General features: G+C 38.8%; 2 protein-coding genes across 2 annotated transcripts; one reads left to right on the top strand and one right to left on the bottom strand.

Moving 5' to 3' along the window:
- Nucleotides 1-19,169: 19,169 nt before the first annotated feature.
- Nucleotides 19,170-19,583, bottom strand: LOC140815620 (uncharacterized protein At4g02000-like). The gene has a single exon (XM_073174696.1). It carries the CDS (start codon nucleotides 19,581-19,583, stop codon nucleotides 19,170-19,172), a length of 414 nt encoding a protein of 137 aa, XP_073030797.1.
- Nucleotides 19,584-19,608: 25 nt separating this feature from the next.
- Nucleotides 19,609-22,970, top strand: LOC140814016 (adenylate kinase 4-like). Its single transcript, XM_073172863.1, has 3 exons — nucleotides 19,609-19,891; nucleotides 22,642-22,787; nucleotides 22,870-22,970. The coding sequence occupies exons 1-3, from the start codon at nucleotides 19,624-19,626 to the stop codon at nucleotides 22,912-22,914; spliced, it is 459 nt and encodes a 152-aa protein (XP_073028964.1). The 5' UTR covers nucleotides 19,609-19,623; the 3' UTR covers nucleotides 22,915-22,970.
- The last annotated feature ends 2,020 nt before the right edge of the window (nucleotides 22,971-24,990 follow it).

Genomic DNA, 24,990 nt, shown 5'->3' with positions numbered 1-24,990 from the left:
TTTTACTACGGTCTGCTTACTCCTAACCGTACCATGATAGATGCTGCTGCCTGTGGTAACTTGCTGAGAAAAACGGCTGAGGAAGGATATGAGTTATTAGAGGAGATGGCTGCTAGTAGCTATCAGCCTCAGTCTGATAGGCAGAGACGAGGTGCTGGAGTTAATCAAGTTACTGATTTGTCTGCGGTGTCAGCACAGTTAGAGGCTTTGAACAGAAAGATTGATGGGATGAGTGTGAGTGGATCGGCTATGCGTCTGCAAGAGATTTTCTGTGATAAGTGTGGAGGTGAGCATGACGTGCAGGATTGCCAAGACGGAAATCCATTCTATGTGCCTGAAGGAGCACCGGTAAAACAAGTGGTATTCCAGAGCCGTCCAAGAAATGACCCGTATTCAAACACATATAATCCGGGATGGAGGAATCACCCAAACTTTTCATGGGGAGGTCAAAACAACCAGAATCGCCAGCAAAGAGGTCCACCATATGGGATGCACCAAGGGTTCAAGCAAGAACCGCCTCGGGAGGAGAAATCTAATTTAGAGCAAATGATGACTAAATTCATTTCTGCAACCGAGACGAGATTTCAGAATCAGGATGCATCCATAAAGGGGTTAGAGAATCAAATTGGGCAGTTGGCTAAGTTAATTGCTAATAGGGAGCAAGAAACATTGCCAAGCAACACGGAGACTAACCCGAGAGAGCAAGTGAAAGCTGTGGAATTGCGTAGTGGAAGAGCACTCGAGTCTAATGAGGAAAGGACCAAGCATGGTGAGGATGAGGTGGAACATCAAGGAGGTAAGTCTTCTAACTCTACATTTACACCTACTGCACCGAATAAAATTGTTATCCCTCCACCTTTCCCCGCAGCAATGAAGAAAGCTAAGTTAGATGCACAATTTGGTAAATTTCTTGAGGTATTCAAAAAACTGCATATTAACATTCCTTTTGCTGATGCCTTATTGAATATGCCAAGTTATGCAAAATTCTTGAAAGATATCTTGGCGAATAAGCGGAAGCTAGAAGATCATATGACTGTGAACTTGACTGAAAATTGCTCCGCTTTAGTTCAAAACAAGATGCCTCCAAAGCAAAAAGATCCAGGGAGTTTCTCTATACCTTGCATTATTGGTGATATTAATTTTCATAAAGCTCTATGTGATCTTGGTGCGAGTATTAATTTGATGCCCTATTCTGTGTTTAGGAGACTGGGATTGGGTGAACCCAAGCCAACTAGGATGTCATTGCAGCTGGCTGACAGATCTGTCAAGTATCCACGTGGGATTATCGAAGATGTCTTGGTGAAAGTGGATAAGTTTATTTTTCCTGCAGATTTTGTAGTACTTGACATGGAGGAAGATTTAGAGATGCCTTTAATCCTAGGGAGACCATTTCTGGCTACAGGGAAAGCATTGATTGATGTTGACGAGGGAAAATTGAGACTGAGAGTTGGAGAAGAAGAAATTATTTTTGATGTCTTTAATACTCTCAAGCACACAATGCACAATGATAGTTGTTTTCGTGTTGATGTCTTAGATTCTCTCGTTTGTGATTTTGTGCAGGATGGATTGCAAGAGCCATTGGAGGCTACTCTCACTACGGAAAAGCAGGAGGACGAGTTAGACGAGGAAAAGATGGAGATGGTAGCTCACTTGAATGCCATTCCACCTTGGAGAAAGCAAGTGAGGCTTCGACTAGAGGAATTGGGAGACAGAAAAGATTTAATGCCTCAAAAGTCGAGCCTAGAGGAGCCACCTACTTTGGAGCTCAAACCACTACCTCCACATCTCAAGTACGTATATCTAGGAGAAAATAATAAACTGCCTGTTATTATTTCGTCTTCTTTGACAGATGATATGGAGAGTAAGCTCTTAGAAGTCCTTAAGGAGCATAGAGGAGCATTCGCTTGGAAAGTTGCGGACATCAAGGGGATAAGTCCTTCGATCTGCATGCACAAAATTCTGATGGAGGATAAATACTCACCTCTAGCACAACCTCAAAGGAGACTCAATCCAAAGATGCAGGAGGTCGTAAAAGCTGAAACGATCAAACTTCTGGATGCAGGTATTATCTATCCTATCTCTGATAGTGCGTGGGTAAGTCCTATGCAATGTGTGCCTAAAAAGGGTGGGATTACTGTTATTACCAATGAAAAAAATGAGTTGATTCCCACTAGAACTGTTACGGGTTGGCGTGTGTGCATGGATTATAGGAAATTAAATGATGCAACCCGTAAAGATCACTTCCCCCTGCCATTTATTGATCAAATGATTGAACGATTAGCCGGTCATGAATTTTACTGTTTTTTGGATGGATATTCGGGATACAATCAAATCACAATTGCACCTGAGGACCAAGAGAAAACTACTTTCACTTGCCCTTATGGTACTTTTGCGTTTAGACGTATGCCCTTTGGTCTATGCAATGCACCTGCTACATTTCAAAGATGCATGACCGCTATTTTTCATGACATGATTGAGAATTTTCTTGAAGTTTTTATGGATGACTTCTCCATTTTTGGCTCTTCGTTTAATGAATGTCTAGAAAATTTGAACTTGGTGCTTATTAGATGTGAAGAGAGCAACTTGGTGTTAAATTGGGAGAAGTGTCATTTCATGGTGCAAGAGGGGATTGTGTTAGGGCACAAGGTGTCAGAAAATGGAATGGAGGTCGACAAAGCCAAGGTGGAAGTAATCAAAAATCTACCACCTCCATCATCAATCAAGGGAGTCCGCAGTTTCTTGGGGCATGCTGGTTTTTATAGGCGTTTCATTAAAGATTTTTCTAAAATTGCTAAGCCCTTGTCCTCTCTATTGATGAAAGATGTTGAGTTTAATTTTGATTCTACTTGTCTGCAGGCATTCGAGATACTCAAGGAGAGTTTGGTGACAGCACCTGTTCTGACTGCCCCTGATTGGGAGCTACCGTTTGAGGTGATGTGCGATGCTAGTGATACAGCTGTTGGTGCGGTGCTGGGTCAAAGGAAGAACAAGGTATTTCATACCATCTACTACGCAAGTAAGACTTTAAATGATGTTCAATTGAATTACGCTACTACTGAAAAGGAATTACTTGCTATAGTATTTGCTTTCGAGAAATTTCATTCATATCTTGTTCTGTCTAAAGTGATTGTGTATACAGATCATTCTGCCCTAAAATACTTGCTTGCTAAGAAAGATGCGAAACCTAGGTTAATTAGGTGGATTTTACTATTGCAAGAATTTGATCTCGAGATTCGAGATAAAAAGGGTGTAGAAAATGTGGTTGCTGATCATCTGTCTAGGCTTGAGGATGTTAGAATTAATGGCGTTGATGCTGATATAGATGACTGGTTCCCTGATGAGCAATTGTTTGAGGTGAATGCGTGCCCTTGGTATGCCAATTTTGCCAATTTTCTTGTCACCGGCACACCCCCCCCCCCCCAAATTTATCATTTCACCAAAGAAAGAAATTCTTTTCTGACGTGAAATATTATTTTTGGGAGGAACCGTTTTTGTTTAAAATCTGTGCAGATGCCATAATAAGGAGATGTGTAGCGGAGGAGGAAACCAGTCAAATTCTGAACCACTACCATGACCGTGAGGTAGGTGGTCACTTTGGACCCATTCGGACGGCATCTAAGGTACTTGAATGTGGCTTCTATTGGCCAACTCTTTTTAAGGATGCTCGTTTGTATGTTCTCAATTGTGATAGATGCCAACGCACAGGTAATATTTCCAACCGTCATGAGATGCCTTTGAATAATATTATTGAGTGTGAAATATTTGATGTGTGGGGGATTGATTTTATGGGTCCTTTTCCTGCTTCTTTTGGAAAGAAATTTATTTTGGTGGCAGGGGAGTATGTGTCGAAATGGGTGGAGGCAGAGACTTGTGCCACGAATGATGCACAAGTGGTGTTAAAATTTTTAAAGAAACACATTTTTAATCGATTTGGTACACCGCGTGCAATCATAAGTGATGGTGGCACCCATTTTTGCAATAAAATTTTTGATAAACTGTTGGGCAAATATGGTGTCACCCACAAAGTTTCCACTCCATACCATCCCCAAACTAGTGGACAAGTTGAAGTGTCCAATCGAGAGATTAAGAGGATTTTAGAAAAGACGGTTAATGTGAATCGAAAGGACTGGTCCATTCGGTTAGATGATGCTTTGTGGGCTTATCGTACTGCGTTCAAAACACCTATAGGCACTACACCATATAGGTTACTTTTTGGTAAAGCATGTCATCTACCCGTAGAATTAGAGCATAGAGCATATTGGGCGATCAAGGCACTAAACTTTGATTTTGCTCTTGCAGGTGAGAAACGATTGCTGCAGTTGAGTCAGTTGGATGAGTTCCGAGATACAGCTTATGATCTTGCCCTATCTTACAAGGAACGCACCAAAAGAGCCCATGATAAACACATTGTAAGAAGAGAATTCAAAGTGGGTGAAGCGGTGTTGTTATACAATTCTCGCTTGCGACTTTTTCCGGGCAAGCTGAAGTCCAGATGGTCAGGACCATTCATCATAGCCGAGGTGTTCCCATCAGGTGCAGTGGTGTTGCATGATGGCAAGGAAGGGACGTTTACTGTGAAAGCCCAAAGATTAAAGCACTATATTGGTGGCACAATTGAGCCACAAATTGGAGTCACTCGGCTCCATGACAGTCGTTGAGGACACGGGTGAAAAGTCGAGCTCTAGACTATAAATTGAGAACTGCTTCTTCTCCTTTTTATTCTTTTTCCTTTATTCCTTCATCGTATCATTTGCATTTAGGTAGTTGCATGGCATGGCATTCATTGTTCTTATTTATTTTTTTCGAGAGTATCTCGCTAGGGCGGTCAAAACCGACCGCCCCAGCGAGACGTCGTTTTTTTCAAAAACATAGCCACCGAGAAAGCCTCGCTCGGGCGGTCACTTTTGACCGCCCCAGCAAGTGAATTTTTTTTAAAAAAAAATTGGTTTTCCTGGCGAACACTTCTCGCTAGGGCGGTCACTTTTGACCGCCCCAGCGAGTGAGTTTTTTTTAAAATTGGTTTTCCTGGCGAACACTCCTCGCTAGGGCGGTCACTTTTGACCGCCCCAGCGCGCCCTCATATTTTTCAAACAGTCTGTCACCGAAAACCACTCGCTAGGGCGGACACTTTTGACCGCCCTAGCGAGTCGCGCATATTTAAAAAGCTGCGTCGCGTTTTTTTTTCTTTCCCACTCGCAAACCCTCGCCTCCCTTCTTGATTTTCGGCGCCTCCTCCGTCTTTGAAGCTCAAATCTTCTTGTTTTGTGATATTTTCAGGAAAAGACTCGATCTTGGTTGCTACACTCCACCGGGACGCGTTTACACTACAATTTCTTCTACTCCGGTCATCTTCCAAGGATTCCGACGAGCTTTTCCGGCGAACTTCGAAAATTTTCCGGCGACTTCAGACTCTTTGCACTCCCATCTCGACATGGCACCTAAACGGTCTAAGGTAACTCACGGTGCCTCTAGTTCTCGTTCGACTCCGTCTAATTTTGTTAATGAGAAAGCTCGGGAGCGGTTTGAGCATGCTAAACTACATAGAAAACCAATCCCTGAGCGAGGGTTTACTACATCTGTTATTAGTGATTTTCCGGAAGTCTTAGTAGAGGGACGAGGGTGGAGTAATTTCTTAGCACAACCGAATGCCGCGGTGATTCCGGTTGTGCGTGAATTCTATGCCAATGCTCCGGAGCGGAGTGAGCCTAAGGCATCTGTGCGGGGGCGTCTAGTCCCGTATGATTCGAGAACTATCAATGACTTGCTGGGTTTACCGTCGGTCGATGACTCTGAGTTTCAGGCGTGGGTGCTCAACCCGGACTATGATTTAATTATTCGCACGCTCTGCTATCCGGGCACCACGTGGAAACAGCCGGGGACGTATACGGTTTTTCTTGAAAAATTTTTGAGAGTGGACGCGGCAATGTGGTATGCGTTTCTATCTAAGAGATTGATGCCGGTCGGGCATACGAGTGATGTCCAGCGTGAGCGGGCGGTTGTTCTGTATGCCATCCAGACTGGGATGGCGATTGATGTGGGCAGACTCATCTTTGGACAGCTCAACATGTGCATACACAGCAGCAATTTGGCGTTTTATTTTCCGACGATCGTGACTGAGTTATGTGCCCGAGCGGGGGTGATATTTGCCGATGATGATGAGTGGCTACCACCGATGAGAGCTATTGATGACGCTCTTTATCGATCCAAGAGGGAGAAGAGGCAGGCAGAGCTGCCCGAGGATGTATTTTTCGAGTATGGGGGCGCAGCTCAACCACCTCCGGCTTTAGGACATGCACTGCCTCCTCCGCAGCCACGCCGCCATGCCATGCGAGATCGCATCAACGAATTGGGCGCTTGGGCCACTTACCAGACTGAGTATCAGGCCGTCAATCAAGCTCATATTCAGAACGTCGAGTACTTGGTACAGGGGATCTCAACGCATTTGGGCATCGACACATCCGGCCAGCCACCACCACCCGCATACCCGCCACCCTTCCAGTTCCAGTACCATTATCCTATGCCGCCACCAGCTGACGAGGGAGTCCCACCACCTGAGCATGACGAGGATGAGGAGTTCTGATCAGGGGAGTTCACTGTTTCCCCTTTCTTTTTATTTTTATTTTGTTTGTTTTGTCATTGCATTTGCATTCATTCGTTTTTATGTTTTTAGTCTTTGTTTCGTTTTGTGCTATGAGGGCATGGCACAACTCTAGTATGAGGGGGTGGGTAGATTGTTTTGATTGTTTAGTTAATTGGTTTAGTTTCGTTGCATTTCTGTTGTTTGGTGTCGTTTATGTTGGTTTCTTTTGTTGGGTGTCGTTATGGTGAGAAGCCATCGTTTATGAGCCAATGATGATCTTGAATTGATAGTTTACAAAAATGTTGATTGGGTCACTTCGTGAACGGTACTCTGAATTGTTGAAGCATAAAGTTTGGTACAAAATTTGAACTTTTGAGCACATTTGCGTGGGGACTAGGATTTTGTAGGAATAATGGTGAAATTTGAAAAATTTTGTTTGGTTAACTTGAAAGGCACCATTTATGAGTTGATTTAGCATGCAAACCCGTGAAAATAAGTCGCTAATAGTGACCTTGATTGAGAAAAGTTGATTTGCCTTGAACTTTACTTGTACCTCCTCTCCAATGCACTAATTAAAAGATCAAACTCCCAACCGGCTATAATCCAAAGTGATATCATTCTTAGCCTAGGGAGTACATGTGTGAAAATTGTGCATTCAAAAAAAAAAAAAAAAAAAAAGGGAGAAAAGAAAATAAGGAGATGTAAGGTGAGGGGGAGCCTAAATAAAAGGAATGAAATTCTATTCCTAGGCTAAAAATTGGAGATGTAAGGAGACGAGGAAAGTCAGACGCAAAAGTCTTGACAATTGCACAATGAAAATGATCGGTGTACTACCAACTTTTTAGCCACTTGAGCTTATTTCCCTTCCTTTCGACACCCCTATCTGCTCTTAAAAGTTGAATAAAGTTCACTTTATGGCTAGTGATAAATGGATACGGGAATGCATGCTAGTGAGACTTGTATTGAAGTGCTAATTAAGTGACTCGCATGATTTGATAATTGATCTATTTGACGTACGAATGACTAGACCCATCACGACACACACACACGTTCAAACTAGTGTTGATATTTATGTGTAGATGAGAAATGAGTATTCGTTTGCGATTTGACTTGACTATGATTGGTAGTGGGAAAGTAAACTGAGGCATGAACATAACCGTTGTCGTCTCACCATTGACATTTACTTGTGTTGGTTTTTCTTGTTTGAGTTTGTTTGTTTTTGTTGAGTTTGTTTAGTATCTCGTGCTTTAACCTATTTTACTCGAGGGCGAGCAAAAGGTTAGCATGAGGGGGTTGATAGGACTCATTTTTACGTGTTTTTAGTGTCGGTTTTGAGTCGCATTCATGCATCATATTAGTTTGTTTAGTTTAATTTAGCATTCATTTAGCATTATTTAGCATTTGGCTGATCTCGTGTATTTTGTGGTTGTTTTGTAGGAAGTGGACCAAAAAGTGGGATTTTATTTGCATAGCATCGAAGAGGTCTCGCTAGGGCGGTCAAAAGTGACCGCCCCAGCGAGCATATTGGCCCAGCCGAGGAGTTTCTGCGCGAGTCATTCGCTAGGGCGGTCAAAAATGACCGCCCCAGCGAATCCATCGATGTGAACGAGAAAATTTTGCGCGAAGCTCTCGCTAGGGCGGTCAAAAGTGACCGCCCCAGCGAGACCAAAGACACGGCCAGGAATTTTAATTCGAGAATCACTCGCCCCAGCGGACAATCCTGACCGCCCTAGCGAGCGACACAATCCGGGAAGATTTGTTTCCAAGTTTTGTGGACTCTATCTTAGACCATAACCTAATACACGAGAGAGGCGCCGATTTGGAGACTATTCTGATATTTTCCATCACTTTTCTTGGGAGGAAGGCTAGGAGCAAGAGAGACTTTCGAAGAACTCGAGAATTCCAAGCGTCGCAGCCGTCATCCATCGTCAACCTTAGTATTTTAATTATTCAGTTTTTATTTCTTGCATAGATTGTTGATTTTTATTATGAATTTTGTTGGCTAAACTCTATATTTGTTGGGATTTGAGGGGATCCTACCCCGTACTCGTTGTTTAACATTATTTATCGACGTTTTTATGAGTGATTTGTTTATGCTTTTGTGCTTTCTCATTTCAATTGAAGTCTAGCTAACTTCCTTTGATTATTTCATGTTGTTAATGATTTCGATAGAATAATTGACAATAGGATCGAATAGCATAGACCACGGATTTACAATTTTAGTAGATATACGGAATTGGGTACGTGTCGATACTGATAATTCACCCGGATGAAAGCTAGCGGATTCCATAGAACGTAATGCAATCGTGAACTGTTAAATAATTGAGGATACTTGATTACTGCATGTTTATGATTAGTATTAATATAGCTCGACAGAGTATATTAATTAGTCTAGGGAATTCCGTCGAATGCACGAGTAAAAGTCGAGTATAATTATTTGAACACGAGCGGTAGGTGAACTGATAATTCCCAACAAATTCTCTTCTCATTTGATTTACATCCAATTTAATCATTGATTTCTTGATTATTTGTTCTTGCATTTTAATCATTTTAGTTATTAAATTCACTTTAGTTTAATCACCAACTCAATCTATCGTTGCTAAAGAAATTGAAGTGAAAATAAGAATAGTGTAACGCAGTCTTTGTGGATCGATACTCGTATTCACTTACGTTTATTATAACTTGACTATCGTGCACTTGCGATATTTTAAATCGAGCTTTCATTTATAAAACAAATTTTGGAACTATTCACTGTGCAAGTTTTGCTCGATCACACTTCTTGCCAGTGAAGACGACCTTTTCCATGACGTAGTATGCGGAGCTTTATATCCGGGAGATAGTTCGTTTGCACGAGATCCCAGTTTCTATTGTGTCCGACAGGGATCCGAGATTCACATCATCTTTCTGGAAAAGTTTACATGCAGCCATGGGGACTAAATTGTTATTCAGTACTGCATTTCACCCTCAGACAGATGGCCAATCTGAGCGAGTGATTCAGATATTATAGGATTTGTTGAAAGCCTGTATGATTGATTTTCAGGCGACTTGGGAGTCTAAACTACCACTTGTGGAGTTTACCTACAATAACAGTTTCCAATCATCAATAGGTATGGCTCCTTACGAGGCTTTGTACGGACGGAAGTGCAGATCACCAGTTCATTGGGATGAAGTTGGTGAGAGAGCAGAACTTGGTCCAGAGATAGTTCAGCAGACTGCAGAAGTGGTGGTCAAGATTCGTGATAGAATGAAGACCGCCCAGAGCCGTAAAAAGAGTTATGCTGACAAGAGAAGAAGGGATCTTGAGTTTACCGTAGGTGATCATGTATTTGTCAAGATAGCACCTATGAAGGGTGTTATGAGATTTGGGAAAAGAGGCAAGCTAAGTACGATATTTATTGGACCGTTCAAAATTCTTGACAGAGTTGGGACACTAGCTTATCGTATTGCCCTTCCGTCGAATTTGGCCGGAGTGCACAACGTGTTCCACATTTCGATGTTGAGGAAGTATCTAGCTAATCCTTCGCATGTTCTGAGCCATGAGCCGTTGCAGTTGACTCCAGACCTGTCTTATGAGGAAAGACCGATTCAAATCTTAGACAGGCAAGAGCGTAGGCTTCGGAATAAGACGACTAAGCTAGTCAAAGTCCAGTGGTTGAATCAATCAGTGGAGAAGGCCACTTGGGAAGCTGAAGCAGACATGAGACTTAGCTACCCGGAGTTGTTTGGTAAGACTTAAATTTCGAGGACGAAATTTTTATAAGTGGGAGAGAAACTGTAAAGCCCAAAAATTAGTACGTAAAATCTATGCATTTATTTAATTTATGAAATTTCATTATTTTAACTATTTATGTTTATTTGATGCTTGTTAAAATAAATATTTTCTCAAGTTTATGTTTCAGGCGAATATTCGATGCGGAATCGAGGGAAAGAGACCGGTGACGATTTTGACAATTTTAAAAGTGATATTTTATTTTAAGTTAGGTTTGAGGCATTTTAAATAATTTATGAAGTTTTTAATATTTATAAAACCTAATTTAAAAATTAAGTTATTTTAAGATTTTTTTTTAACTTTTAAAGTTTATCGATTTTGTAATGTATTTTATTTTTATTTTAACAAATTGATTAGTGGGTTAGTATTCTTAATTAGCAAGTTAATTATTAATTTAAAATTCTTAACTATAATTATCTAAATAATTGACTATTTCCTACACACACCACACACATATACACGTATAGCACACACACCAAACACATTCCATATTTTTAATTTGTTAAGGAGAAGAGAAGTTTTGTTAAAACTCTTCTCCCTCAACTTTCCTCTCCATTATTTCATCTCCATTATTTCCTCTCCAACTTCTTCAAGTATTCCTTAGCAATTCCAGCAAGTTTTAGTGAGTGTTCTTCAAGGAAAATCGAGCCACGATCGTCCGGAATCAACCTTCGCTCCGTTTTCGCTTCGGTGTCGTCGTTTCGGTATTGTTTAATCATCAAAGGCACGCATATTCTGTTATTTCTGCATCGATCTCGTCATATTATGTGTCGTGTTATTTTTATGCGTAAAAATTTTTGTGTGACGTTCGTCGTTTGAGTAGAAAATGGGTTGGATCATTTTTGAAATAAATTTTAGATCTGAAAACTCGTTTTTGTTGTCTTTTCAAATACTGCGATTTTTCGGTCGTGAATCTGAGAAAACTTTCAACAAGAAAATTGTAGAACTTTTTGATACCTTCGATTTGATATAAAATTCGAAGTATTTGGAAAATAATTGAGTGAGTAATGACCATTTTTGTGGGACTGCTCAAACCGCGCTTCCTGAAAATTATGTTAGTGATATGTTCTTGAAGTTATTTGTTGCAGACTTCGTTGGACATCGCCGGGCTTGTGCTACTGCATTTAGATATGTTATGGGATGTATTTAGGTGTTATTTGGTGGTTCGTTTGGGTCGGGATTGGCTTGAGATGTAATAGAAGTCGTAGGAAGCGTAACGACGCCGAATTACGGGTTATTATTGTATTAAAGTTACTTGTCGATGTTTGAGAACTTTTGGGGTGTTTATATGGGTTTTAATCAATTTAATAACATCCTAGGATGAGTCTTGAGGTGTTGGTTCATGGTCCTTAGGCTTGGATCGAAAGGATGAATGAATAAGTTAGTGAATTTTCATGAGTTTGCAAGTCCAGTGTCTACCCGGACCCCTACACGGAGTCCGTGTCCGTTTTCCTTCAAAAATACGAAATTTCAGTGCCTACCCGGACCCGTACACGGACCCCTACACGGGGTCCGTGTACCGCCCTCTTTAAAAAAAAAATTTTAAAAATTTTTTTTTTATTTAATTTTTTTAAGGATTTGCTTCGGGATTCTATATCATGGTTTAGTACGATGGTTAAAATTTATTTATGTAAAAATATAGGATTTGTTTTGGGGTTCTATATCATGGCTTAGTACGATTATTAAACGAGGTCAAGTCCCGAGTGATCTAGAATGTCATAAGCTATTTATTTACTTCGGTGGTGAGCACGAATACCTACTATGAAAGATAAATGTTTGAACTCATGTTAGTATGTGCAGCAGTGGCCAAGTGAGATCCAACGAATCCCTCAACGCCAAGTAAGTATGTTGACGTGCAAGAAAATATTTTAAGTTTTTGAGGTATGCTAAATGTCTTGTGACCAAATTTTGTTTAGGATTGGAAAGCGTTAAATTATGAACGGGGACCAATCCGACCGTTAAATTATGAACGGGTTACATCAAGGTTGGAAAGCGTTAAATTATGAACGGGGACCAACCAGCCCGTTAAATTATGAACGGGGATCTTATGTATGTGGCAGTGGATACGTCCCTGTCGGCCCAGTACTGTGGTTTGTCTGATCAGACATTTATTATGTTATGGGTCACTTGCTTTGAAACATCCTCTACGAAAAATGATGAAGTTAATTATGTTCAAGTATGTTCAAGTATGCAAGTATGTTTATGAAAAGTTTAAGTTGATAGCACGTCTAATTATGTATGTACGTAAGTTCAAGTTTATGATGTAAGTTCAAGTTTCAAGTATGTATGTTATATTTTGAAACTGTATGTGGTTTTATTATGTAGTACTTGCTATCTCCAGTTTATACGTGTTGAGTCTTTAGACTCACTAGACTTGATCGGTGCAGGGGAGTATGTTGAGGAGGAGACAATAAATGGCGACCAAGGGGCAGACTTGGACTGAGCGGAAGGCTAAACCCTAGGACCACTAAGTTTATGTTTTTATGACAAGTTTAAAATACTCTGCTTTTATGTTGGATGTGAGACATTTGAAACAAGTATGTTGTTGGAAAATTTTAGTTGGTGATGTTGCTTTCAAATATTATTATGATGAATGATGAGTGAGGACCTTATGGATTTTATGTTTAAGAAAATTTTTAATTTTTCCGCAAATTTTGAAGTATGAAAATTACGGTACGTTACAGACCCTCTCCACCATTCTTGCCAACACTTGCTCCACTGTGGCCGTAATTAGTCGTGTTATTTCGGTCACAGTAATTACGGCCACAGTGAGGCTCTTATTACCATGAGTATTCCGGTCCTCTTGATTTCCATTGGTCATATTTTCCGTGTTCACCATCCTATCTTTTTTTTTTCAAATTCCCACAGACGGCGCCAATTGATGATACCAAAATTTTACCTCGGGTTCGGTCCGGAGAGTGAATATTCAAATCTTCACCACGGGGTGAGTAAGCACTCCAGAATCTGTATAAACAACGGAAAAAAGGTTAGGGGGTGCCGGAAGATTATCCGACGTAACCCCTCCGATGCTTAAGTCAGTCCAAGGGAGCAAACTTAAAGGTGCAGTATAAGAGTGATAAGTGAATAAGAGATTGTGAATGAATCAAACCTTATGCCCCTACATGGTATTTTATTGGGAGAGGATAAGCTCCTCAACCAGACATAACTCCTCTCGAGATAGATCTTCGCCAGGGATAAGGGATCTTCTCCACTAGGACTCTATCCCAACGGCGGCTAGGACTCTACCTCTATCTTATCGGGATTTATCAGTATCCCGTATTTATTGATTTCCTTATCTATTGCTGAACATATCTTCTTATCCCTTTGCCATGATAGGGTCCTGAATTGCCGACCTCCCGAAGGGCTCGGAATTATGGGCTATGGACCGTGGGCTTGGATTCCTGACCACGGGGTGGGCTAGGACTTACTTTGGGATGTGTTCGGAATTATGGGATATGGATTGTGGGCTTGGATTCCTGACCACGGGGTGGGCTAGGACTTACTTTGGGATGGGCTTGGACCTGTCCAGAGGTACCAGAATTATGGAGGGCATCAAAAATGTATTTTTTTGCTCATGCTTTTAATTAAAAAAATATATGCATTTGTGGCGAAAATATAGTATACCTAATTTTTCAAGTTCTTACCCGTCTTGATTTAACTCTTTCGGAGAAGATGTCTTTAGCCTTTGAATGTGTTTGTCCTAATGTAATCACACCTTCAAGATAAACCAACTTTATTATCAAAACATTAATATGTAGAAATAACAAAAATATAGAATAAGGATGAAACTAAGTTTTTTTCATCCAAATATGTTTAAAAAATTAAAATAAATAATGAATGTTAAAATAACATGAAAAAAATATGTGTATACGATAATTTAAACCACATTAAAATTTTGTATCATGTTTATCATTTTATTTTGTTGCAATTACTGTTTTGAACATAGTACATAAATTTATATGTGTATACAATAATTGACAAACACATTATGTCATTCATTGTCTAATACAAGCATGATATTAATTTTCAACCGAAATACAAAAATGACTTTTTTTTATTGTATTTCTTTGTTATGATCTATATGTATATGAAAACAATAAACATTTCAGTTTGATAAAAAGTCACATAGAGAAAATGAAATAGATTATCATATTTTTTAATTTTAATCATCAATTAAATACACTAATTGTCTGTGCGATGCACGGGTGAAAAATTAGTTTATTATAACAATGCAGATTGTGTTAGTTTTAAAATTATTATATTTTTTGAAAAGAAATTTCATTAATCATGCAAGGAGTTACAATAGTCAGCTAAATGTTCAATCAAGCAAGGTAGTGTTTCAAAATAAATGGAAGGACTAGCATAAAAATGAGCAGCTTTTGCAAAAGCATCTGCTGCCACATTTGCTTGTCTAAACGCAAACTGAACTGAGAAAGAGGTTCCTTGATTCAATAGACTTCTGCATTGGTGCACAAGAGATCCAAACTTCGTAGCATCATTATCGATAGATTTGATAGCATCCACAACCACTTTGGCATCAAGTTCGAATATCACATTTGCCAGTTTCATTTCATTAATCCAGAGTATAGCATGTAATAGAGCAAGAGCTTCACATTCCTTTACTGGTGGGTTTCCATGGCCATGTTGCACTTGACATGCCATCAATTCCCCGCTTTCATCTCGCAATACACAGCTAAGGCCGAACGTGTTATTGTTTATAAAGATGGCTGCATCCGTGTTGCATTTCAGGAAATGAGGGGGAGGTTTGTGCCATCGTTTACACACTGGTTCAGCTCTTTGTAACTTTGAATGAATTAGAGGCCCTCGTTCTTTTGCTTGTAGCCATTCATACAGCGTCTGCAAAGCTCCATAAACTACCTGTGGCGATGTGCAATGCTTATTGTTCCATAGTTTATCATTTCTTTGTTTCCATAAGCCCCACATGATCATAACAAATTTCCCCACTTCAATATTCGTTAATGTATTAATCATCGAAAAAACCATATCTGCAAAACTATCCACCCGATCTGAACATGAATTTATGGCATTGGAGAGATGGGCTTCATTCCAGCAGTCTTGAGCAAAAGGACATAGCAACAAAGCATGCCATGTGTTTTCAATGTTGCCTTCGCATTGTACACATGTGAGAGGGGTTGGGATACCTTTTCGTTGAAGAGTTGCTCGAACTAGTAGACAGTCTCGAATCGCTCTCCATAAAAAGTTTTTGACTTTGGGTGGGATATGTAAATTCCAGATTTTTTGCCATTCACCCGAAGCCCTGAATTCCAAATTTGACGCCATAATCTCAGAGGCCACCCAATATCCCGATTTAACAGTATAGTGCCCATTTTTGCTGTAGTGCCATATCCTTGTATCAGCCCCTGAAGTCTCCTGTAAAGGTATTTTCAAGATTTCACCTGTATCTCTTGCGTTAAATAATTCATTGATTAAACCCACATCCCATTGCTTACTTCCTGGGATCATCAATGCAGACACCATTAGTGATTCCATTCCAGCGATCATTGAAGTTTGAACCCGAAAATTGTTTGCCTCTCTAAGCCAAGGATCATTCCAAATATTTATATGTGTTCCATCTCCAATCTTCCAACAGCATCCAAGTTGCAACATCGAGCGAGAACTCCAGATACTTTTCCAAACGAAACTTGGATTATGGCCCAGTTGTGCTGTGACGAAGTCCCCTCGAGGGAAGTATCTAGCTTTGAAGATTCTGCTGGCAAGTGTATCTGGACTGGAAATAAAGGACCAGCCTTGTCTCCCTAACATTGCAAGATTGAAACCATAGAGATCTCTGAAACCAAGTCCTCCTTTCTCTTTTCGAATGCTTAGCCTGTCCCAAGAGAGCCAGTGGATACATCGTTGGTTGTTTCTCTTCGAACCCCACCAGAAAGAGTTTAACATTCGCTGGATTTCTTCTGCTAGAGACACTGGCAAGAGAAAAACACTCATAAAATACGATGGTATAGCTTGAGCCACTGCCTTAATAAGAATCTCACGTCCAGCTTTCGACAATGGTTTATTTTTCCAGGATTGTTTTCGTGACCAAATTCTCTCCTTAAGATAGCTGAAAACCATCTTTTTGCTGCGCCCAATCAAAGATGGAAGGCCAAGATATTTTCCAGTATCAAGTGAAGAATGCACCCCTAGAATTGATGAGACATTATTTTTTACAGCATAGTGTACATTACCACTAAAGAAAATACCTGATTTCCCAAAATTTATTGCTTGCCCAGAAGCCTCCTGATATGATGTAAGAATGTGTCGCATGATACTAGCTTCTGCAGCTGTGTATCGAAAAAAGAAGAAACTGTCGTCTGCGAATAAGAGATGGGAAACCATGGGTGCCCCTCTGCATATCTTATAACCATGAATTAATCCATGTGCTTACTCTCTTTGAATTAGTGCAGAAAGACCTTCGGCACACAAAATAAATAGATAAGGCGATAAAGGGTCACCTTGTCGGAGGCCACGCTGAGGTTGGACAGGGCCAATACTTTGATCATTGAGTAAGATGGAGTATCGGACATAAGTTACACATTCCATAATGAGTTGTACCCATCTTGTATCAAATCCCATTTTAATCAAAATGCACTTTAGGTATCCCCAATCAACTCTGTCATATGCTTTGCTAATATCCACTTTCAAAGCTACACCACCCAACTTTCCTTTTGTTTTCCTTTTCATATGGTCGAGAGTCTCGAAAGCAACCAAAATATTGTCCGTTATAGTTCTACGTACCCTGAACAAAAGCAGATTGTGATAGAGATATCATCTTTGGCAATATTTTCTTCAGTCTATTGGCAATGACTTTTGCCATAATTCTGTAGATGACATTACATACGGCAATTGGGCGAAAATCCTTCATAGAGGGTGGGGTTTCACATTTCGGAATCAAAACGATGTTTGAATCGCTGAGTCCTGCTGGGAAAAAGACCTGTTCCATCCATTTCTTACAGTGTTCATAAACATCAGAACCCAAAAGATGCCAACATTTTTGATAAAAAGCTGGGTTGAAGCCGTCCGGTCCCGGGGATTTGTCAGGGTGCATTTGGAACACTGCTACTTTAAATTCTTCAAGAGTGTAGGGAGCCAGAAGCATGTCATTATCTTCAGCCGAGATGCTACGATTTATCACATTTATCACGGGATCATAATTTCCATTAATCTCGGAGTAAAGATCAGTAAAGTACCGCATAACAATATGAGACAGATCTGTTTTATGCTCATGCCAGATTCTGTTTTCATCTTGTAGCCCTTTGATTTTATTCCGCTTTCTTCTAGCATTTGCATTTGAGTGAAAGAATTTTGTGTTTAAATCCCCCTCCGTCAACTAGAATGTCTTTGTTCGTTGGCGCCAATGATCTTCTTCTTGCACTAGGAGGTCAATCATATTTTTTCTTGTTGCATCATATTCTTCCACAGATTCGGGATTCGAATAATTCCTGAGTTGTTTCAGCTTCTGTTTGTACTGATTTATACTTTGTTTGAACGCAACAAAGCGTTGTTTTCCCCAAGTGAATAATAAGTCAGCGCACATCTCAAGTCTTGGAAGAAGATCGTGACCTGACCCAACATCCCAACTCTGTTGTACTAATTCTTGAAAATCAGGTTCTCGTAGCCATTTGTTCTCAAACCGAAACTTACGCTGTTTGATAAAAACTTCAGGTTGAGTAGTCTTCAATAACAATGGTGAGTGGTCAGAGATATCAGCAACCAGATTACTCAATTGGGCATCTGGGAAAAGAACCATCCACTCAGAATTTCCAAAAGCTCGATCAAGCCTTTCCTCAACTGCATTTGGCTTACCCCTCCTACGAGACCAGGTAAATTTGTATCCTTGCATCGAGATTTCCTGGAGGGCACAATCATTGACAGCGTCCCGGAAGCCTTTGAACAACCATTCTGGATGCTCAACCAATCCTTGCTTGTCCTCGAGATGTAACAGGTCATTGAAGTCACCAATTATACACCACGGCAGAGTGGATGCAGTAGAAATAGTCCTAAGAAGATTCCAAGACTCTCTTCGCCGGTGTCTTTCTAGAAAGCCATAAAAACCAGTCAAGCGCCATCCACCTATGGCGGAATCCAGTATGTCCATGTCCACATGATTATTCGAGAATGATAGCAGTGAACATGTAGAAGAACGCCGCCAAAATACACCAATTCCTCCACTTCTACAATCTCGATTTACAGCAAAACATCCTTCATAACCAATCTTTATACGTATATCCTCTAACTTTTGGGCATGAACCAGAGTTTCAAAAAGGAAGATGATATCTGGTGTGTGAGTTCTTATTAATAACTCACGTAGCACAGGAACTGCCCTCGGATTGTCCAATCCTCGGCAGTTCCAACTTAAAACGATCATGGGTTGTGGCAGGCCCGGGATCCAGAGCCTGCCAATAACAAGTTTTTTGGGTTGCTAGCATTCGTCTCCATACTCTGGTGGGCCTCAATTCTTTGCGTATCTATACCCATTTCCAAATTGTCCTGTAAATCCGTGATATGCTCAAGCCCACGCCTTCTTTTTCGTTCCTCATTTATTTCCATAATACACTCCTCCGAATCATACTGTATACTTTGATTGGAACCTCCTTTTGAATTTTCCTGGAAATCCTCCTTGTTATCCGCCCTGGTTGTGTGGTGATTTAAATTCAAAATCCCCAATCTTTGTGCATTCGACGCTTCAATAAGATTTGTTTCCAAATTTACCATATCATTTACACTGCATCGGGTATCATGGCTCGGACGTAATCCAGCATTATGATTGGTTGATTCAGCTGCGGAAAAAGCATCTCGAAGCTAGCGACTGCCCTCTATATTTGTGGTTTTTCTTGTTGGTGCACGAAGCCATGTTCCCCACTCTTTTTTAATATCAGCTTCAGGGGTATTGAAAAGTTTGTCACAGAAACGATCCATATGGCCAAGTAATCCACAAATGAAACAGAACTGTGTCAATCTTTCATACTTGAAGTTAACAATCACCCAATCTCCTCCTTGTTTCCTAATCTTTTTAAAACGTTTCAATGGCTCCCGGACATCAAATGTAACACGGATTCGCATAAACGTGCGCCAGATAGATAAATTATTACTATCATCATATTCAACAAACTTTCCGATAAAATTACCAAGTAGTTTACCAATATGTTCTGACATGAAGCCGATAGGCAAATCATACACTTGAACCCAGAAATCCACATTGTGGAGAGAAAGCATAGATGGTGCCTCTCCCAATGCCAATTTTTGAAGAATAAGAATGTGGTTATCAAATGACCATGGACCTCCATCCATAATACGCTTTAAATCGATCACCAAACATCAAAACCTCCGAAAGTCGGAGAACACAAGCACAGATTTCTTTCAGAGGTTGCTCTTTGCGTATTTTCTCACCCACCACCAGTGTGCAACCAGGGAGGAGAGCAGAATGGACAATCTCGAAGATGTGCCGTCTGTGGATCTCATGACGGAGCTTCTCCGCCGTATGAGGTGCTCCTCCAAGCCCGATAAACGCCTCATCCTCGTTGGTGCGTTCATTTTTTTGATGAAGTTTTTTTCCTCTTTCATTTAATGGGTTTTAGGTTTTCGAGCTGTTTTTCATGGTTACAGTTATTGAATCGGGTTTATATGATCGATGGGACGGTCCGGAGTTGTAATTTTATATCGACAATTTAACTTAGATTTACTTTCGGAAGATAGATAATGCTTTGAAAATTGTTTATCTTGTGAAACTATGTTGATCAATTACAGTATATGCATGTGTGTTTGTGTGCATGATAAGTTTTTTTGGTAAATGTATTGAATTTAGTGGACGTGACGATTGTTTCAAGACAAAATGATGCATATTGACTAGTTAACAAAGCGTTTAATTTCTTACGTTTTGTTGCTTGGAATAATGGGCGAATTTGGATTTTAAGTTGAAATCTGAATAGATCTGTGTGAATCACTGTTTTTTTTGTTTAGTTTTTTGTTCTGGTATTTTAGAGTGGCAGGTGACTTCTTGATGAAGTATCCCAAAGCTCAGATCTGTGGGACTTAATTTTCTAACCAGGATTTGCACATAATTTGAAGTTGCAGTTTATGTGTGTATTTGCTAGTCTTTGTGCATAAGAATTCTGCTGCATCATTTAAGGTTTTAGAATCTCCTGTTGTGGACGACGCATACACCAATAAACCGACCTATCCTCAAACTACGTGAAGTTTTAGAACTTGTCAACCTAGTGGTGCACACCCTCGTGATTAGATTGGCCTTGGCCAATGCTCGACTCAAGCTCAAGCTTTAATGATGAGTAATCCGGAAATATGTTGAAAGGTCCTGCATCAAAATTCAAAACAATTTCCTTAGGATGTCTGTAATTTAACCCAAACATCACGATATCAATCCATGATTCTGAATGATAAATCTTGGTTTTATTTGGGAAATTGACCCAATGATTATATTAGAATTGCAAACCGAATTTCACTGTGGTTTGTTTTTTAGTTATGAAACATCGCTCCTTCAAAATTCCGAATATGATAAGTTTGGGTTGATTGCGGTCAATGTTCTAAAACTCGGACTAGGCGACCGCCTAGCCTCTAGGCGCCAGCCGTACGCACCAAAAAAGTGGCAATCGGCCAGCCTAGGCAGCAAGGACGCCTAGTTTGGGTTGATTGCAGTTAGTGTTCTAAAATTCGACCAATGTGGCCGCCTAGGCGCTAGGCGCCGGCCGACCGCACCGAAAAAGTGCTAGTCGGCCAACCTAGGCGGCAAGGACGCCTAGATGCTTTAGGCGGCTCTAGGTGCCGGACGACCACACCGAAAAATTACATTTTTTGGGGTGGAGTTTTGTTTGAAAAGTTTTTAATTAAAAGTCCGATTAAAAAAAATTAAAGGTAAATATTTTTATAGGCTTTCAACCAAAGTCCAACAAAAATGCAATTTGTTGGCTTGTACTGACACACCACACTTCATCTTCGTTTGCAATCTAGAGTGAGAAAACTTCACGAGATGATTTTGCATCCGAAGAAGAAAAAAGAGGATTACAATGATGTTATCGAGTTTGTGTCCGATAATGAACAAGTTGTTCAAAATTTTGGAGAACTGAAGTAAATTTGTGATATTCTATTAGTTGTGTAATTTTGAACACATTTTTAATTTGATATTATTTTGTTGGAGTTATAATATGTGATTTGTTATGTTGATACCGTGGAATCCATCTAGCGGTGCCTAGTCTCCGTCTAGGCGGCCTAGGCGCCGGTATGGCACCTGACTCTAGCTTAGCGAATTGTTGATTGCACTAAGAACAAACCATGATAAGTTTGTTTTGTTCAATAAGGACACAATAAAGAGCTCTCAAATTGGAGAAGCTCAATAGTGTTTGTTGATGTTATGAACGATATTCAATAAAATAATTGTTTGCATATGATACATGTATTAAAACCCTTAGCTAAGAACACAAAACAGGTTTAAGATAAAATTATTTAGTGGAACCCGGAATTTGTCTAGAAAATAGTAGAAAAATTACTAAAAAGTAAACAAGCTTGAGACCCGTTCTAACATAAATGTGCCACTCTACTTAATTAAAATAAGTGGGCCTAGCCGTAACTTATTAAATGAATTTAAGACATTAATTTGGTTGATCTACTTTATAGGCCCACTTTTAAATGAATTTAAGACATTAATTTGGTTGATCTACTTTAAGTATAATCTTTTTACATTTTGGATTTCTGGCAATTGCCTAAAAATTTGTTGTCATGGAACTTTAATGTGTCCAATTGTTGAGGATGGAAGACCTTTAATCTCCAATATTTTGTTTACAGGTCATTGTGTCTCATCGTTTAAGGTCTTAGGCTTGAATAGTCACGGAGTACTTGAGCTAAAAAAATAAATTTATCATTATTATCATTCAAATTTTATTTAAATAACTGTATTGCTTTAAATATTTATAATTGCATATTCGACAAATAAATTTGTAAAAGTTAAGAAGGTTTTGTCATGAATCTGCAATCAAGCGCGAGTGATGTGTGAGGAAGCTTGCTAGCTAGGTTGATGTTGGAAAAATTTTGTTGAGCTTGAGTCAATTGTCTGCTTAATTGAGCTTAACAATTTATTTTTTCGTAGTTGAGTTTGAGTATGATGTTTCTCGAGCTTGACTCGGCTGGGTTCGTATGCAACCCTGGTTCAACCTCATCTTTCAAGAAATAGTCTCTTGTTTAGATGGTTTCCAAGAACTGTAAGGCTTGATGAAGTTGTTTATGAGTATTCTAATGCCTTTTACCTTTTATATGAACTTTGCAGGTCCACCAGGATCGGGGAAAGGTACTCAGTCACCAATGATTAAGGATGAACATTGCTTATGCCATATGGTCACTGGTGATATGCTGAGAGCTGCTGTGGCTGCCAAGACTCCGCTTGGGGTTAAAGCCAAAGAGGCCATGGACAAGGTACATTCCTTGCTTTATATTCTAAGACCTTTGACGCATAAGTACTTATACCAAAGGCATCTGTTTGTTTGTGAGTTCTTAGGGGGAACTTGTTTCCGATGATTTGGTTGTGATGATGATTGGGTGAAGGGAGGAGCTGTCATTGGTCCACGTCAAATGTCGTATCAACTGACTGTATTGATTAGTTGGGTAAAAATATATATATATATATATATATATATATATATATATATATATATATATATTTAATTGCGAATAACGTAAAGGGACTTAAATAGTTAAATGTATAGATGGTTGGCCAACAGTTGGAAAATCATTTATGGTGTTATTTACATATATTTTATTTTAATGGATTTGATATTTATTTTCTTTATTATATAATTTTCTTTTGTCTTTTAATGTAAAAATAGGATAAAAATTATATATTCTTCAATATTTCAAAACCAATGAGTAAAATGAAGTCGTTATATAATTTGAAAAAAGGGTGGTGCCTTACTCGAGTCCATGTGCTTGTTTGTATGTTAGGTCTGGAAAAGTTCTTTAGGCCAAACCTAACAGCTCATAAAGTCTTGGGAATTAAATACATTTTACGTAAGAATGAAGAAATAATATAAATTGGATAAACTTTTTACATATATATAATTTTTTCTCGAGATAAATCGTTTTGTTTTAGGATCGATATTAAATCCTGGAAATTTTCTTTCATCATCATTGGAGATAGGACAATGGTGCGAAATCGAGTCGAGTTTTTAGAGAGTATGTCTTTTGTGAGACGATCTCACGAATATTTATCCATGAGACGGGTCAATCCTACCGATATTCACAATAAAAAATAATACTCTTATCGTAAAAAATAATAATTTTTTCTTGATGAGCTAAATAAGAGATTCAACCCACGAAATTGATCCGTGAGACCGTCTCACAAGAGTTTTTGTGATTTTTAAAATAGTCGATGACACCAAAATTTTCAATATTTCATTTATAATATAATATAAAATACGAAAAAAATAAAGAAATTACAAATTTTAAGCATTACAAATGAAAAGGTAATATTAAAATTTATTTTAGAAAATACATATAAATATAAGTATTTCAAGTTGTAAGTGATTTTTTTTTTCAATCTCAAAATTGAGTCATAACCAAAAGAAGTCAAAGTTTGAAAGTTTCATTTATTTAAAAAATATACCGAATAAAATATTACAATGGCACACCATTTATTACTATTTCATTTAAAAAAAGTTCCGTAAAAAAACGAAATTTATCTCTAGCTACGTCTATTATAAATTTAATCTCTATTTTTAAATTAGCCCAAAATTTGATTGGTTTGGAATATTTAATAAACTATTTCGAAAGATACCAATGCGTAAAGGTTTGTCTAAGCAATTATTCAAATTGTTTTTATTGATCTATTAAATCTGATAAATTTGAGTAGGTCTCTCGTGAGACGATCTCACGAATCTTTATCTGGGAGATAGGTCGATCCTACCGATATTCACAATAAAAACTAATACTCTTAGCATAAAAAATAATACATTTTGATGGATGACCCAAATAAGATATCCGAATCATGAAATTGATCCGTGAGACTGTTTCACAAGAGTTTTTGTGTATAATTTTTCACAACTGCTTAATGACACATCTTTCTTCCCGTCTCTTTGAATGAGTTCGAATATTTAGTCTATGTTATATCAGATATAATTTTTTTTTATATCTTAATATCATTAGATTATATGACTTTCGTATGTTCATATAAGTTGGCATCAAATATTAATTATCAAATTGATAAAATATCACCACGTCATAGGAAAGAAAAAATGTCATATGTATGATAGAAAAATCCGATTTCAACCTTTATTTACAATATTACCTCAAGTATCTTACTATTGAGTTAAAGTTTAATCCACTATATATTAACTACTAATTGATTTGGCAAATTTTTTTGTAAAAAAAAAATTTGAATTGAAAAAATAATTAATCTGAAAATAAATTTTTTTATTATGATTAGATAAATATTTCAATTATATAAACACACAACGTGTTCAAATGTACACTAATGTATATTAAATAATCGACATTTATTTGTTTGAACCTGAAATTAGGGGTGTCCATCGGGTGGGTTGGGTCGGGTTTCGGGTCAACCTGCGAAATTTTTTTTATTTTTTTTCAATCCGAACCCGAAGCAACCCGAAAACCCCCAACCGAA

Source organism: Primulina eburnea, chromosome 15 (assembly GCF_022965805.1).
Source record: "Primulina eburnea isolate SZY01 chromosome 15, ASM2296580v1, whole genome shotgun sequence".
Lineage (NCBI taxonomy): Eukaryota > Viridiplantae > Streptophyta > Magnoliopsida > Lamiales > Gesneriaceae > Primulina > Primulina eburnea.
The sequence above is the reverse complement of the archived record's forward strand: the minus strand, read 5'-3'. Positions and strand labels throughout refer to the sequence as shown.

Coding starts and splice junctions, on each gene's coding strand:
- LOC140815620 (XM_073174696.1), bottom strand. CDS start 19,583: ATGCTTTCTCTCCACAATGTGGATTTCTGGGTTCAAGTGTATGATTTG.
- LOC140814016 (XM_073172863.1), top strand. CDS start 19,624: ATGTGGTTATCAAATGACCATGGACCTCCATCCATAATACGCTTTAAA. Junction 19,892..22,641: donor TAAACGCCTCATCCTCGTTG/GTGCGTTCATTT, acceptor TGAACTTTGCAG/GTCCACCAGGATCGGGGAAA. Junction 22,788..22,869: donor CCAAAGAGGCCATGGACAAG/GTACATTCCTTG, acceptor GTGAGTTCTTAG/GGGGAACTTGTTTCCGATGA.